This window comes from Mauremys reevesii, linkage group 13 (genome assembly GCF_016161935.1).
Source record: "Mauremys reevesii isolate NIE-2019 linkage group 13, ASM1616193v1, whole genome shotgun sequence".
In the NCBI taxonomy this organism is placed as follows: domain Eukaryota; kingdom Metazoa; phylum Chordata; order Testudines; family Geoemydidae; genus Mauremys; species Mauremys reevesii.
Genome location: NC_052635.1, coordinates 2,590,818 through 2,602,786, shown reverse-complemented (window position 1 = coordinate 2,602,786; position 11,969 = coordinate 2,590,818). Strand labels below are relative to the sequence as shown.

Genomic DNA, 11,969 nt, shown 5'->3' with positions numbered 1-11,969 from the left:
TGGATGAGGGGAAAGCAGTGGATGTGCTATTTCTGGACTTTAGCAAAGCTTTTGATACAGTCTCCCACAGTATTCTTGCCAGCAAGTTAAAGAAGTATGGGCTGGATGAATGGATGGTAAGGTGGATAGAAAACTGGCTAGATGGTCGGGCTCAATGGGTAGTGATCAATGATTCCATGTCTAGTTGGCAGCCGGTATCAAGTGGAGTGCCCCAAGGGTCGGTGCTGGGGCCGGTTTTATTCAATATCTTCATTAACGATCTGGAGGATGGTGTGGACTGCACCCTTAGCAAGTTTGCAGATGACACTAAACTGGGAGGAGTGGTTGATACGCTGGAGGGTAGGGATAGGATACAGAGGGACCTAGACAAATTAGAGGATTGGGCCAAAAGAAATATGATGAGGTTCAACAAGGACAAGTGCAGAGTCCTGCACTTAGGATGGAAGAATCCCATGCACTGTTACAGACTAGGGACCCAATGGCTGGGCAGCAGTTCTGCAGAAAAGGACCTAGGGGTTACGGTGGACAAAAAGCTGAATATGAGTCAACGGTGTGCCCTTGTTGCCAAGAAGGCTAATGGCATTTTGGGTTGTATAAGTAGGGGCATTTCCAGCAGATCGAGGGATGTGATCATTCCCCTCTACTCAGCACTGGTGAGGCCTCATTTGGAGTACTGTGTCCAGTTTTGGGCCCCACACTACAAGAAGGATGTGGATAAATTGGAGAGAGTCCAGCTTAGGGCAACAAAAATGATTAGGGGGCTGGAGCACATGATTTATGAGGAGAGGCTGAGGGAACTGGGATTGTTTAGTCTGCAGAAGAGAAGAATGAGGGGGGATTTGATAGCTGCTTTCAACTACCTGAAAGGGGGTTCCAAAGAGGATGGATCTAGACTGTTCTCAGTGGTAGAAGATGACAGAACAAGGAGTAATGGTCTCAAGTTGCAGAGGGGGAGGTTTAGGTTGGACATTAGGACAAACTTTTTCACTAGTAGGGTGGTGAAGAACTGGAATGGGTTACCTAGGGATGTGGTGGAATCTCCTTCCTTAAAGGTTTTTAAGGTCAGGCTTGACAAAGCCCTGGCTGGGATGATTTAGTTGGGGTTGGTCCTGCTTTGAGCAGGGGGTTGGACTAGATGACCTCCTGAGGTCCCTTCCAACCCTGAGATTCTATGATTCTATCATTCTATGAATTTTAGTGCTATTTCTGTCACCGGGGAGGAGCACAGAAGTCGACTTTAAGAGCCCTTTAGGTCGACGGAACAGGACTGGTTGTGTGGATGCATTTTTAAATCGACCTAACGTGGCTAAATTCCACCTAACCCCATAGTGTAGGCCAGGCCTGGGACTCAGAGAGACGGGGCTGGATTTTCCCTCTGTGGTACAACTCCCTGCACTGTCGGGATCGGAGCATGACTGGCTTTGCACTTCCTATGTCATTCTGAGGAGGTCAAATTCTCATCTTCTTTATCCCAGTCCTAACCCAAAATGTATCATTTACCTTAATCCTAAAAGGAAATGTAAACCTGACCTTACCCTAAATCCTTACAGTAGCCCTAAGAGTACCTCTAATCCCAAGAGTGAACTCTAACCCCATCTTTTGACTTTTACCCTACCTTTAATTTTAATTTATATTTTAAGCTTGATGGTACATCCTGAAACTAACCCTAACCACCATAAAGGTAATGTCTAACCCTAAATTTTAAAACTCACCCAAACTGAATTGTTCACCCTAATCCCAAAACCTTACTCCGGCTGTAATTCTGAGAATAAACTATAACTCTAAACTTCAAAGCTAAAACAGAATGTATAAACTTAACTGTAACCCTAACCTCAAACACTTATCTTTAAGTCCTACCCCAACCCAAATTTATATCCTATCTCTACATTATGTCTGACTAACCCCAATTATTACCCTAAATCAGGGTTTACCTGCCCCATCCACAGGTTTGGCCAATCGCGGCTCCCACTGGCCGCTGATCACTGCTCCTGGCCAATGGGGGCTATGGGAAGTGGTGCAGGCCAAGGGACTTACTGGCTGCCCCTTCCAGCCCCAGACAGTGTGATCGTTGGGGAAGGAGTTGTCCAGGCACCAGCTGAGCAAGATCCTGCTTGGGGGCGGCAGATTCTAAGGGGGGGGGCTTCCGCCCAATCCTAGGGTGGCACCGCGGTTTTTGTTTTTTTATTCGCTGCTCCAGCCGCCCTGTAGGGGGTGGCAGTGCGGAGGAGGGGAGCGCCCCGCAGCAAACTCGGCAGGGCAGCCCCCGTCCTTCCCTCCCCACGACGAGGCTGCACTGAGCCCTCCCTGCAGGCGCGCGGCGGTCAGGCCCGGGAGTGAGCGCCCCGCTGAAGCCGTGGCCGCCCCCTTCTCTCTCTCCCCCTCATCCCTCCCCCTCCCCGCTAGACCAGGCGGCACCTGCAGCAAAGGGAGTCCTCCTGCACCCTGGCTCCGGCCCGCCCTGTGGGGTTTTTTGTTCTGTTTTTTTCCTGCTTTGCCGCCTGCACCATTTTTGTTTTGTTCCCCGGCGCTTTGCCCCTCCAGCCGCCGACCCTCCCCTCCTGCCTTTTTTTTTTTTTTTTTGCTTGGGGCGGCAAAAAAGCCAGAGCTGGCCCTGGCTGCTTGCTTCGCACACCGCTTCCATAGCGGTGACCAGGGCGATTGTTTGCAGGACCACGTGACCCGTTCTTAAAACCCCCATAGACCACATCCAACCACACAACCTGCCTTCCCTAGACCCTGCCCTGCTGGATGGACAGGGGAGCAGAAAACCCTGCATTAGCGGGGTCCTTTCCCGCTCTCTCCCCTGATCTAGCACCGCAATGAAGAGGTGGCTGCGAAGTGCAACAGCCCAGTGGGCGCTGATGCGCTGAGCGGAACCACAGGCCCATTCCTGAGCTTGGATCCGCTCCATGAGCAGAAGGTGCCAGCTCTGCGGGAACATTGTCAGCAAGGACCCTGCCCTGGCACTGAACTGATCCGGATCCGGATCCCCGCCAATCCGCTGTCGATTCCTACCCCAGGAGCTTCTAAGAATGTCTGGACAGGATCTATACACCCATTGTGTCCCCCCACTGTCAGCTACACCCCGACACGGGGCAGCTCTCACCGGGCTCGCGTTGTGCGGGGTCTCACCGCCCGTCAGGAGCTCGGGGAAGGAGCAAGGCTGGAAGTGGGATGGTGGAGTCCTCACTCCCCAGCCCTTCCTGGGGCGAAACTCCCATTGACTGCGGGGGGGAGGCTCCAGCCCTGCGCCTTTCCATGCAGCCCTGCAAAGCACGTGCCCCTGGCAGATCTTGTATCAGTGTGGATGTTCCCGCACAGGAGAGGGAGAGAAGCCAATTGTCAGGCAACCCAGCGCCTCGCGTCTTTCCTGTGACAAGGGCAGCACCTGCTCGTCTCTCTGGCCGCTGCTTGGCAGACGGGCTCTGTTCAGGGGGGGGAGCACGCGTGGGGCCCTGGGTGCAAGCCAGCGCCACGGGCAGCAGATCGGGAAAGCGCTTGGTTCTCAGACAAGCAAAGAACACGCCGGGGAGTTAGCCTGGCTCTGACTCGACTCGCCGTGTCCAGAGTAGCGCGGAATGAGCCCGGGATGGCGTCTGGTGTCGCCTTTGTTAGGAGTGTGTTTGAATCTGACAGTTATGTTCATATGAGTCGTTGCTTCTCCCAAAGCCGCCTGGGTGGAAGCAGCGGGGTGCTGCAGAAATACGGAGAGAGGAGATCGACTCTCCTGGAAAAGTGTCCTTACGCCCTGTCCCTCTGACCAGTCCTTGTTTCTTTAGAGTCAGGTCTTCTTTTGACACTGCTCTGTCAGACCAGGCGCCTTTGGCTGGGGCAGCCTGCTGCAGCCGTACAGAGCGACTGGGGGAACTGGGCTCCAGCGGTGATGGTGGGGCGGAAATGGGGCGGGCTGCATCAGCCTGACCCTCTGTGTATGGTGCCTATTTGTAGGGACAGGTCCCCCTAGGTTTCCCTAGGAGCGCCAGGTCTGGAATCTCTCTCCATCCAGACACATGAGTGTGAAATAGCCTGAACTCTGTGTCAGCCTTGCCAAGGGCCAGTCCACGTTTGCTTAGAGGACAGGGTCGATGCACGTGGGATCCAGCTGTGAGGCTGAACTTCACTCTGGAGATCCATAAACCAGCTGTTTGATCTCTCCCCTCAGGTGCCTGACTGCGTTCTGACATTATAAACCATCGTGGTTACAAGACAGCCCAGTGAAGGGACCCTGCATTGGCTGACACGTCAGGACTGAGGGCTTCTGAGTTTATTGCAAACTGGTTAGCTTGGAAACCGATTTCCATTTAAACCCTACATGGATTGGCGCCCAGAGAGGCAAATCTGATTGGACACAGTGAGGTCTGCGCTCGGAGAGGTTCTTGATTTCAGCTCCATTGGGATTTTGAGAGTGGCCCTGCAAACCCTTCCTAGCCTAGTAACCCTTACCCCACAAATTGTTCCCCCGGAGCCAGTGGGGTCAGTCCCATTAGTAGGGATGGCAAGATCTTAAAGAGAACTAGACCCTGCAGACGTTTGTCTGGTCCAGCCCCGGGCTCTGTTCCCAGCAATCCCTCTCTTCCTCTTCAGCGGCACTTTGGAGTGTTGTTTGTTTGTTTGTTTTTTTCTTTTTCGGCAGTTGTTTTGTTTTGTTTTTTTGCATGGAGCGGCAAAGACCTAGAGCCAGCCCTGGCAGAGATTTATCAATGGGCTGAGAGGGGAGAGATTTAGCCCGCTCACAACCTTGCAGGCATAGAGCCAGACTCCAGAGTGGGGTGTTGGTGGCTTTTTCCTTTCTGTCCACAAGCCCTTGAGCCAACGACTCAGACTTTGTCCTCCACGAAACAGAAAACCTGGGCTCTGTTCCTGGCTCCCATATGACAGCCGGGCTCTAGTGTCTGCAGCGGGCACCAGTGTAAAGACTCCGTGTGTATTTCCCCAGCCATGGTGGGGGGGAAGAATAATCTAGTTGCTATAGCGTGAGTCTAGGTATGAATATCCCAGGGGTCTTTCCTTCCCCTTGTTAGCGCAATGATAGACACATTGGCAGAGTAGGGTCCTGGGAGTCAGGATTCCTGGGTTCCATTCCCAACAAGCTCGGTGTCGTTGATTCACTGTGTGATTTCGGGTGATACGGAGTTTAACTCCCAAGCGCTTGTAACTTGCTGAGGAATCTGCATGAAGCAAAAAACTAACCAAGCAGAGAGACCGCGGTGCTGGCAGCTGCTGCTCTCGGCGCGTCACGCGGGAAGGCTGGTTCTTTGCACGGCTAGTTTTAGGCCGGGCTCGGATAGGTTTCCTCTCACTGTGTCTCTGGCACAGTAATACACGGAGGTGTCTGCGGGCTGCAGGCCGGTCAGTTGCAGGAACACTTGGCTCTTGGAAGTGTCTCTGGTGATGGTGAGGCGATTTTTGACAGCGTCATTATAGTTAGTGCCTCCACCCCCCCAGATACCTCCCATCCAGTCCAGCCCCTTCCCCGCTGGCTGGCGGGCCCAGTGCACCGCGTAGCTAGTGAGAGAGAATCCGGACACGGTGCAGGTCAGTCTGAGGGTCTCCCCGGGCTTCTTGACTCCCCCTCCGGACTCCACCAGGCTGACCTGGGAATAGACACCTGCAGAGGGGGAAATAAAGGGGATATTTCTCGATACTTTAAATGACTGCTTCATGGAGCAGCTGGTACGGGAACCCACAAGGGGCGAGGCGACTCTAGATTTAATCCTGAGTGGAGTGCAGGAGCTGGTCCAAGAGGTAACTATAGCAGGACCGCTTGGAAATAGTGACCATAATACAATAGCATTCAACATCCCTGTGGTGGGAAGAACATCCCAACTGCCCAACACTGTGGCCTTTAATTTCAAAAGGGGGAACTATACAAAAATGAGGGGGTTAGTTAGACAAAAGTTAAAAGGTACATTGACTAAAGTGAAATCCCTGCAAGTTGCGTGGGCGCTTTTTAAAGACACCATAATAGAGGCCCAACTTCAATGTATACCCCAAATTAAGAAAAACTGTAAAAGAACTAAAAAAGAGCCACCGTGGCTTTACCACCATGTAAAAGAAGCAGTGAAAGATAAAAAGACTTCCTTTAAAAAGTGGAAGTCAAATCCTAGTGAGGCAAATAGAAAGGAGCACAAACGCTGCCAACTTAAGTGCAAGAGTGTAATAAGAAAAGCCAAAGAGGAGTTTGAAGAACGGCTAGCCAAAAACTCCAAAGGTAATAACAAAATGTTTTTTAAGTACATCAGAAGCAGGAAGCCTGCTAAACAACCAGTGGGGCCTTGACGATGAAAATACAAAAGGAGCGCTTAAAGATGATAAAGTCATTGCGGAGAAACTAAATGGATTCTTTGCCTCAGTCTTCACGGCTGAGGATGTTAGGAGATTCCCAAACCTGAGCTGGCTTTTGTAGGTGACAAATCTGAGGAACTGTCACAGATTGAAGTGTCAGTAGAGGAGGTTTTGGAATTAATTGATAAACTCAACATTAACAAGTCACGGGACCAGATGGCATTCACCCAAGAGTTCTGAAAGAACTCAAATGTGAAGTTGCGGAACTATTAACTAAGGTTTGTAACCTGTCCTTTAAATCGGCGGTACCCAATGACTGGAAGTTAGCTAATGTAACGCCAATATTTAAAAAGGGCTCTAGGGGTGATCCCGGCATTACAGACCGGTAAGTCTAACGTCGGTACCGGGCAAATTAGTTGAAACAATAGTAAAGAATAAAATTGTCAGACACATAGAAAAACATAAACTCTTGAGCAATAGTCAAAATGGTTTCTGTAAAGGAAATCGTGTCTTACTAATCTATTAGAGTTCTTTGAAGGGTCAACAAACATGTGGACAAGGGGATCCAGTGGACATAGTGTACTTAGATTTCCAGAAAGCCTTTGACAAGGTCCTCACCAAAGGCTCTTACGTAAATTAAGCTGTCATGGGATAAAAGGAAAGGTCCTTTCATGGATTGAGAACTGGTTAAAGGACAGGGAACAAAGGGTAGGAATTAATGGTAAATTCTCAGAATGGAGAGGGGTAACTAGTGGTGTTCCCCAAGGGTCAGTCCTAGGACCAATCCTATTCAATTTATTCATAAATGATCTGGAGAAAGGGTAAACAGTGAGGTGGCAAAGTTTGCAGATGATACTAAACTACTCAAGATAGTTAAGACCAAAGCAGATTGTGAAGAACTTCAACAAGATCTCACAAAACTAAGTGATTGGGCAACAAAATGGCAAATGAAATTTAATGTGGATAAATGTAAAGTAATGCACATTGGAAAAAATAACCCCAACTATACATACAACATGATGGGGCTAATTTAGCTACAACGAGTCAGGAAAAGATCTTGGAGTTATCGTGGATAGTTCTCTGAAGATGTCCATGCAGTGTGCAGAGGCGGTCAAAAAGCAAACAGGATGTTAGGAATCGTTAAAAGGGGATAGAGAATAAGACTGAGAATATATTATTGCCCTTATATAAATCCATGGTACGCCCACATCTCGAATACTGTGTACAGATGTGGTCTCCTCACCTCAAAAAGATATTCTAGCACTAGAAAAGGTTCAGAAAAGAGCAACTAAAATGATTAGGGGTTTAGAGAAGGTCCCATATGAGGAAAGATTAAAGAGGCTAGGACTCTTCAGTTTGGAAAAGAGAAGACTAAGGGGACATGATAGAGGTATATAAAATCATGAGTGATGTTGAGAAAGTGGATAAGGAAAAGTTATTTACTTATTCACATAATACAAGAACTAGGGGTCACCAAATGAAATTAATAGGCAGCAGGTTTAAAACAAATAAAAGGAAGTTCTTCTTCACGCAGCGCACAGTCAACTTGTGGAACTCCTTACCTGAGGAGGTTGTGAAGGCTAGGACTATAACAATGTTTAAAAGGGGACTGGATAAATTCATGGTGGCTAAGTCCATAAATGGCTATTAGCCAGGATGGGTAAGAATGGTGTCCCTAGCCTCTGTTCGTCAGAGGATGGAGATGGATGGCAGGAGAGAGATCATTTGATCATTGCCTGTTAGGTTCACTCCCTCAGGGGCACCTGGCATTGGCCACTGTCGGTAGACAGATACTGGGCTAGATGGACCTTTGGTCTGACCCGGTACGGCCTTTCTTATGTTCTTATGTTCTTATGTTCTTAAATATTGCAGTGATTCCGGAGGCGCAGTTATTAGGGAACACGCGGTACCGGCCGCGGAGCTGCCGCGCAGATCCCGCTCGTACCTGCGGGGAGCAGCAGGAGGAAGGCGATGGCCAGTCTGGGGGTCATGTCTGCGGCTGGCGGCTCTGTCCCCAGGCGGGATGGGAAGCTGAAGCCCGGCGCTGGCTCTGAGCGGGGTGAGCGGCCGGGACTGGGCTATGAACAGGGCCCCGGGGAGCTTATTTGCATGGGCCGGGGGGAGGGGGCGGGGGGCGTGGAGACAATATAAAATGGGATCCAGGACGTGTGACGCTGAATCGTGTTGTTAAATGTAATGGCAGGTGGGTCACAAAGTCCACTAACTGCATTTCTTTTGCACCTTTTAATTTGAAAATATATAACCACTATATGAAAGCAGTTGAGTGATCTATCCATCCCCATCCACCCCTTCTATCTATCTATTCAGCTCCATGCATGTCCTTTCTTTCTTTCTTCACTTGTCAATACTATGTGGCAGCACTGGGCTGATTCATATAGTTATGACCTGTGGCATCTCCCCTAACCAGACAGTGTGCAATTGTGGAAATGTAGTGTGAGCTACCTCCTTCGCTCTGCTTTTTTACACAACCTGAGAGATTGGATTGTGAGCTTCGGATGTGAGGTGGGTAACTAAATCCACGAGACTCCTCTGAAAATCCCAGCCGTGACTCATACCCAGGAGTAGCGGAGTGTGGGTGCATAGAGGAAGTGATGCTCTCTCCCCCACAGGCCCATAGGAGCTTTGTGCCTCAATGGGTGACATAGCCAGGGAATTATAGGGTTAAAATCCATTCCCATGCCTGTCCCCGCGGCTGTATTGTTTGTGAATATCCTGCCCCCACGCGGCCCAGGGGAGAAGCGGATTCTGCAGGGTTAAGTTTTTATATTAACACTAATATGTCTCCTGTCACTGTAACAACAGGGAGTCCGGTGGCACTTTAAAGGCTTAGGCCCAAATAAATCTGTTAGTCTTTAAAGTGCCACCGGACTCCTTACTGTTTTTGTGGATACAGACTAACAGGGCCACCCCTTGATACCTGTCGCTCTGTCTCTGGCACGGTGATACCGGGCGGTGTCCTCGGGTCTCGGGCTGCTCATTTGCAAATACAGCAGGTTGTTGGGATTATCGCTGGAGGTGACGCATGACCCTTTGACAGAGTGGGAGTACTGTGTAGTTCCACACTCGGGTACATGAGAGAGAGTCACTCCAGCCCCTGACCGGGAGCCCCTGATGGGGCCGGTACATCCCGTAGCTGCGGATGGTGAACCCGGAGGCTTTGCAGGAAAGGCGGAGAGAGTCTCCGGGCTTTTTCACATCCCCTCCGGACTCCACCAACCCCTGGACCGGGCATCTGGGAATAAACCTGGTTAAGAATCAAATCAATATGAATGGTGATGAACACAATATTCTCCTAAAAGAACAGGAGTACTTGTGGCACCTTAGAGACTAACACATTTATTTTAGCATGAGCTTTCGTGAGCAACAGCTCACTTCTTCGGATGCATAGAATGGAACACACAGACAGGAGATATTGATACATACAGAGAACATGAAAAGGTGGAAGTATGCATAACAACAGGAAAAGTCTAATCAATTGAGATGAGCTATCCTTAGCAGGAGGAAAAAAAAACCCTTTGAAGTGATTATTAAGGTGATCCATAGGAGATGTGAGGAGAACTTAACATAGGGAAATAGAATCTATTATTGACCCAACCATTCCCAGTCTCTGTTTAGGCCAGAGTTAATTGTATCTAATTGCATATTAATTCAAGTTCAGCAGTTTTTCTTTGGAGTCTGTTTTTGAAGTTTTTTTGTTGCAAAATAGCCACCTTCAAGTCTGTCACTGAGTGGTTAGAGAGGTTGAAGTGTTCTCCCACTGGTTTTTGAATGTTATGATTCCTGATGTCAGATTTGTGTCCATTTATTCTTTTGTGTAGAGACTGTCTGGTTTAGCCAATATACATGGCAGAGGGGCATTGCTGGCACATGATGGCATATACCACGTTGGTAGATGTGCAGGAGTACGAGCCCCTGATGGCGTGTCTGATGTGGTTGGGTCCTATGATGGTGTCACTTGAATAGATATGTGGACAGAGTTGGCATCGGGCTTTGTTGCAAGGATAAGTTCCTGGATTAGTGTTTATGTTGTGTGGTGTGTGGTTGCTGGTGAGTATTTGTTTCAAGTTGGGAGGCTGTCTATAAGCGAGGACTGGCCTGTCTCCCAAGATCTCACAGAGCTCACAGATTATAAGTTTATGCCCAAATAAATTTGTTAGTCTTTGAGATACCACAGGACTCCTCATTGTTCTTTACCTTTGACTCAAATTCCTTCCCTTGGCGATATGAATTACTTCCACTCGTGTCCACAGAACAGTCTGGCTGTTGCACAGAGCACTAGGCTCCTCATTTCACTTTTGGATAAGGAAGACATGAATAACTTTAAAAACAACTCTTCCCCCGACATGTATGAAGGGCCTGTTCCGAGTCAAGTTAGGTGATGGTGGAAAATTCGTTTCTGCAGCCGCTGGCTCGTGAACAGTGGGGCTGTGGAACTGCCGGTCTCTGTGAGGGTCAGTGACTCCGGTCTGGTCAGGTCACAGGGTCCAGCATGTTATTGGAATTGTCGCTGGAGAGGGTGAATCGCTCTTGAACAGCCGGAGAATACCAGTCGCTCGATACATCGTATATAACCTCAGCCACCCACTCCAGCCCCTTCCCGGGATCCTGATGGACCCAGTCCATAATATAGCTGCTGAGGATGAAGCTGGAGGCTTGCAGGAGAGGCAGAGAGAGTCTTCAGCAGTGGTTTCCCCAGGAATTGAAATTGGGGGGGGGGTGTTCAAATTTACAGGGTGGGTGTCAGGACCAATGAGATATATAAAAGAGATATGAATAAAGTAAATGTTTTGTTAGGTATCAGAGGGGTAGCCATGTTAGTCTGGATCTGTAAAAGCAGCAAAGAGTCCTGTGGCACCTTATAGACGAAGGTGCATCCGACGAAGTGGGTATTCACCCACGAAAGCTCATGCTCCAAAACATCTGTTAGTCTATAAGGTGCCACAGGACTCTTTACTGTTTTGTTAGGATGATGCAAATTTAACATAAGAATAATGCAAGTTACACCAAAACACATAACAGGTTAGATTTCTAAAAAAAATATATAAATTAAAAAAAAGTATTTAATTTAAATTGACTTTTGAAAAGTAAGCCATCAGGATAAGAGGGAAGTCCTCTCATGGATCGGTAACTGGTTAAAAGATGGGAAACAAAGGGTAGGAATAAATTACCAGTTTTCAGAACGGAGAGAGATAAATAGTGGTATCCCTGAGGGGTCGGTACTGGGACCATTACTGTTCAACATACTCATAAATGATCTGGAAAAAAGGGTAAACACTGAGGTGGCAAAATTTGCAGACGATACAAAACTATTCAAGATAGTTCAGTCTCAGGCAGACTGCGAAGAGTTATAAAGGGATCTCACAAAACTGGGTGACTGGGCAACAAAAATGGCAGATGAAATTCAATGTTGATAAATGCAAAGTAATGCACATTGGAAAACAATCTCAACTATACATACAAAAAAATTAGCTGTTAACACTCAAGAAAGAGATCTTGGAGTCATTGTGGATACTTCTCTGAAAACATCCACTCAATGTGCAGCGGCAGCCAGTGATTCCCAACATTCTGTTTGCTTTTTTTAAAAAAGAACAGGAGTACTTGTGGCACCTTAGAGACTAACAAATGTATTTGAGCATAAGCTTTCGTGGGCTACAGCCCACTTC

The 11,969-nt window shown here is 48.5% G+C and overlaps 1 gene segment (V, D, J or C); it reads right to left on the bottom strand.

Moving 5' to 3' along the window:
- Positions 1-5,234: 5,234 nt before the first annotated feature.
- On the bottom strand, positions 5,235-8,304 carry LOC120380789. The segment is given in 2 exon segments: positions 5,235-5,608; positions 8,231-8,304. Coding segments are annotated over 2 exon segments (420 nt in total).
- Positions 8,305-11,969: the final 3,665 nt, after the last annotated feature.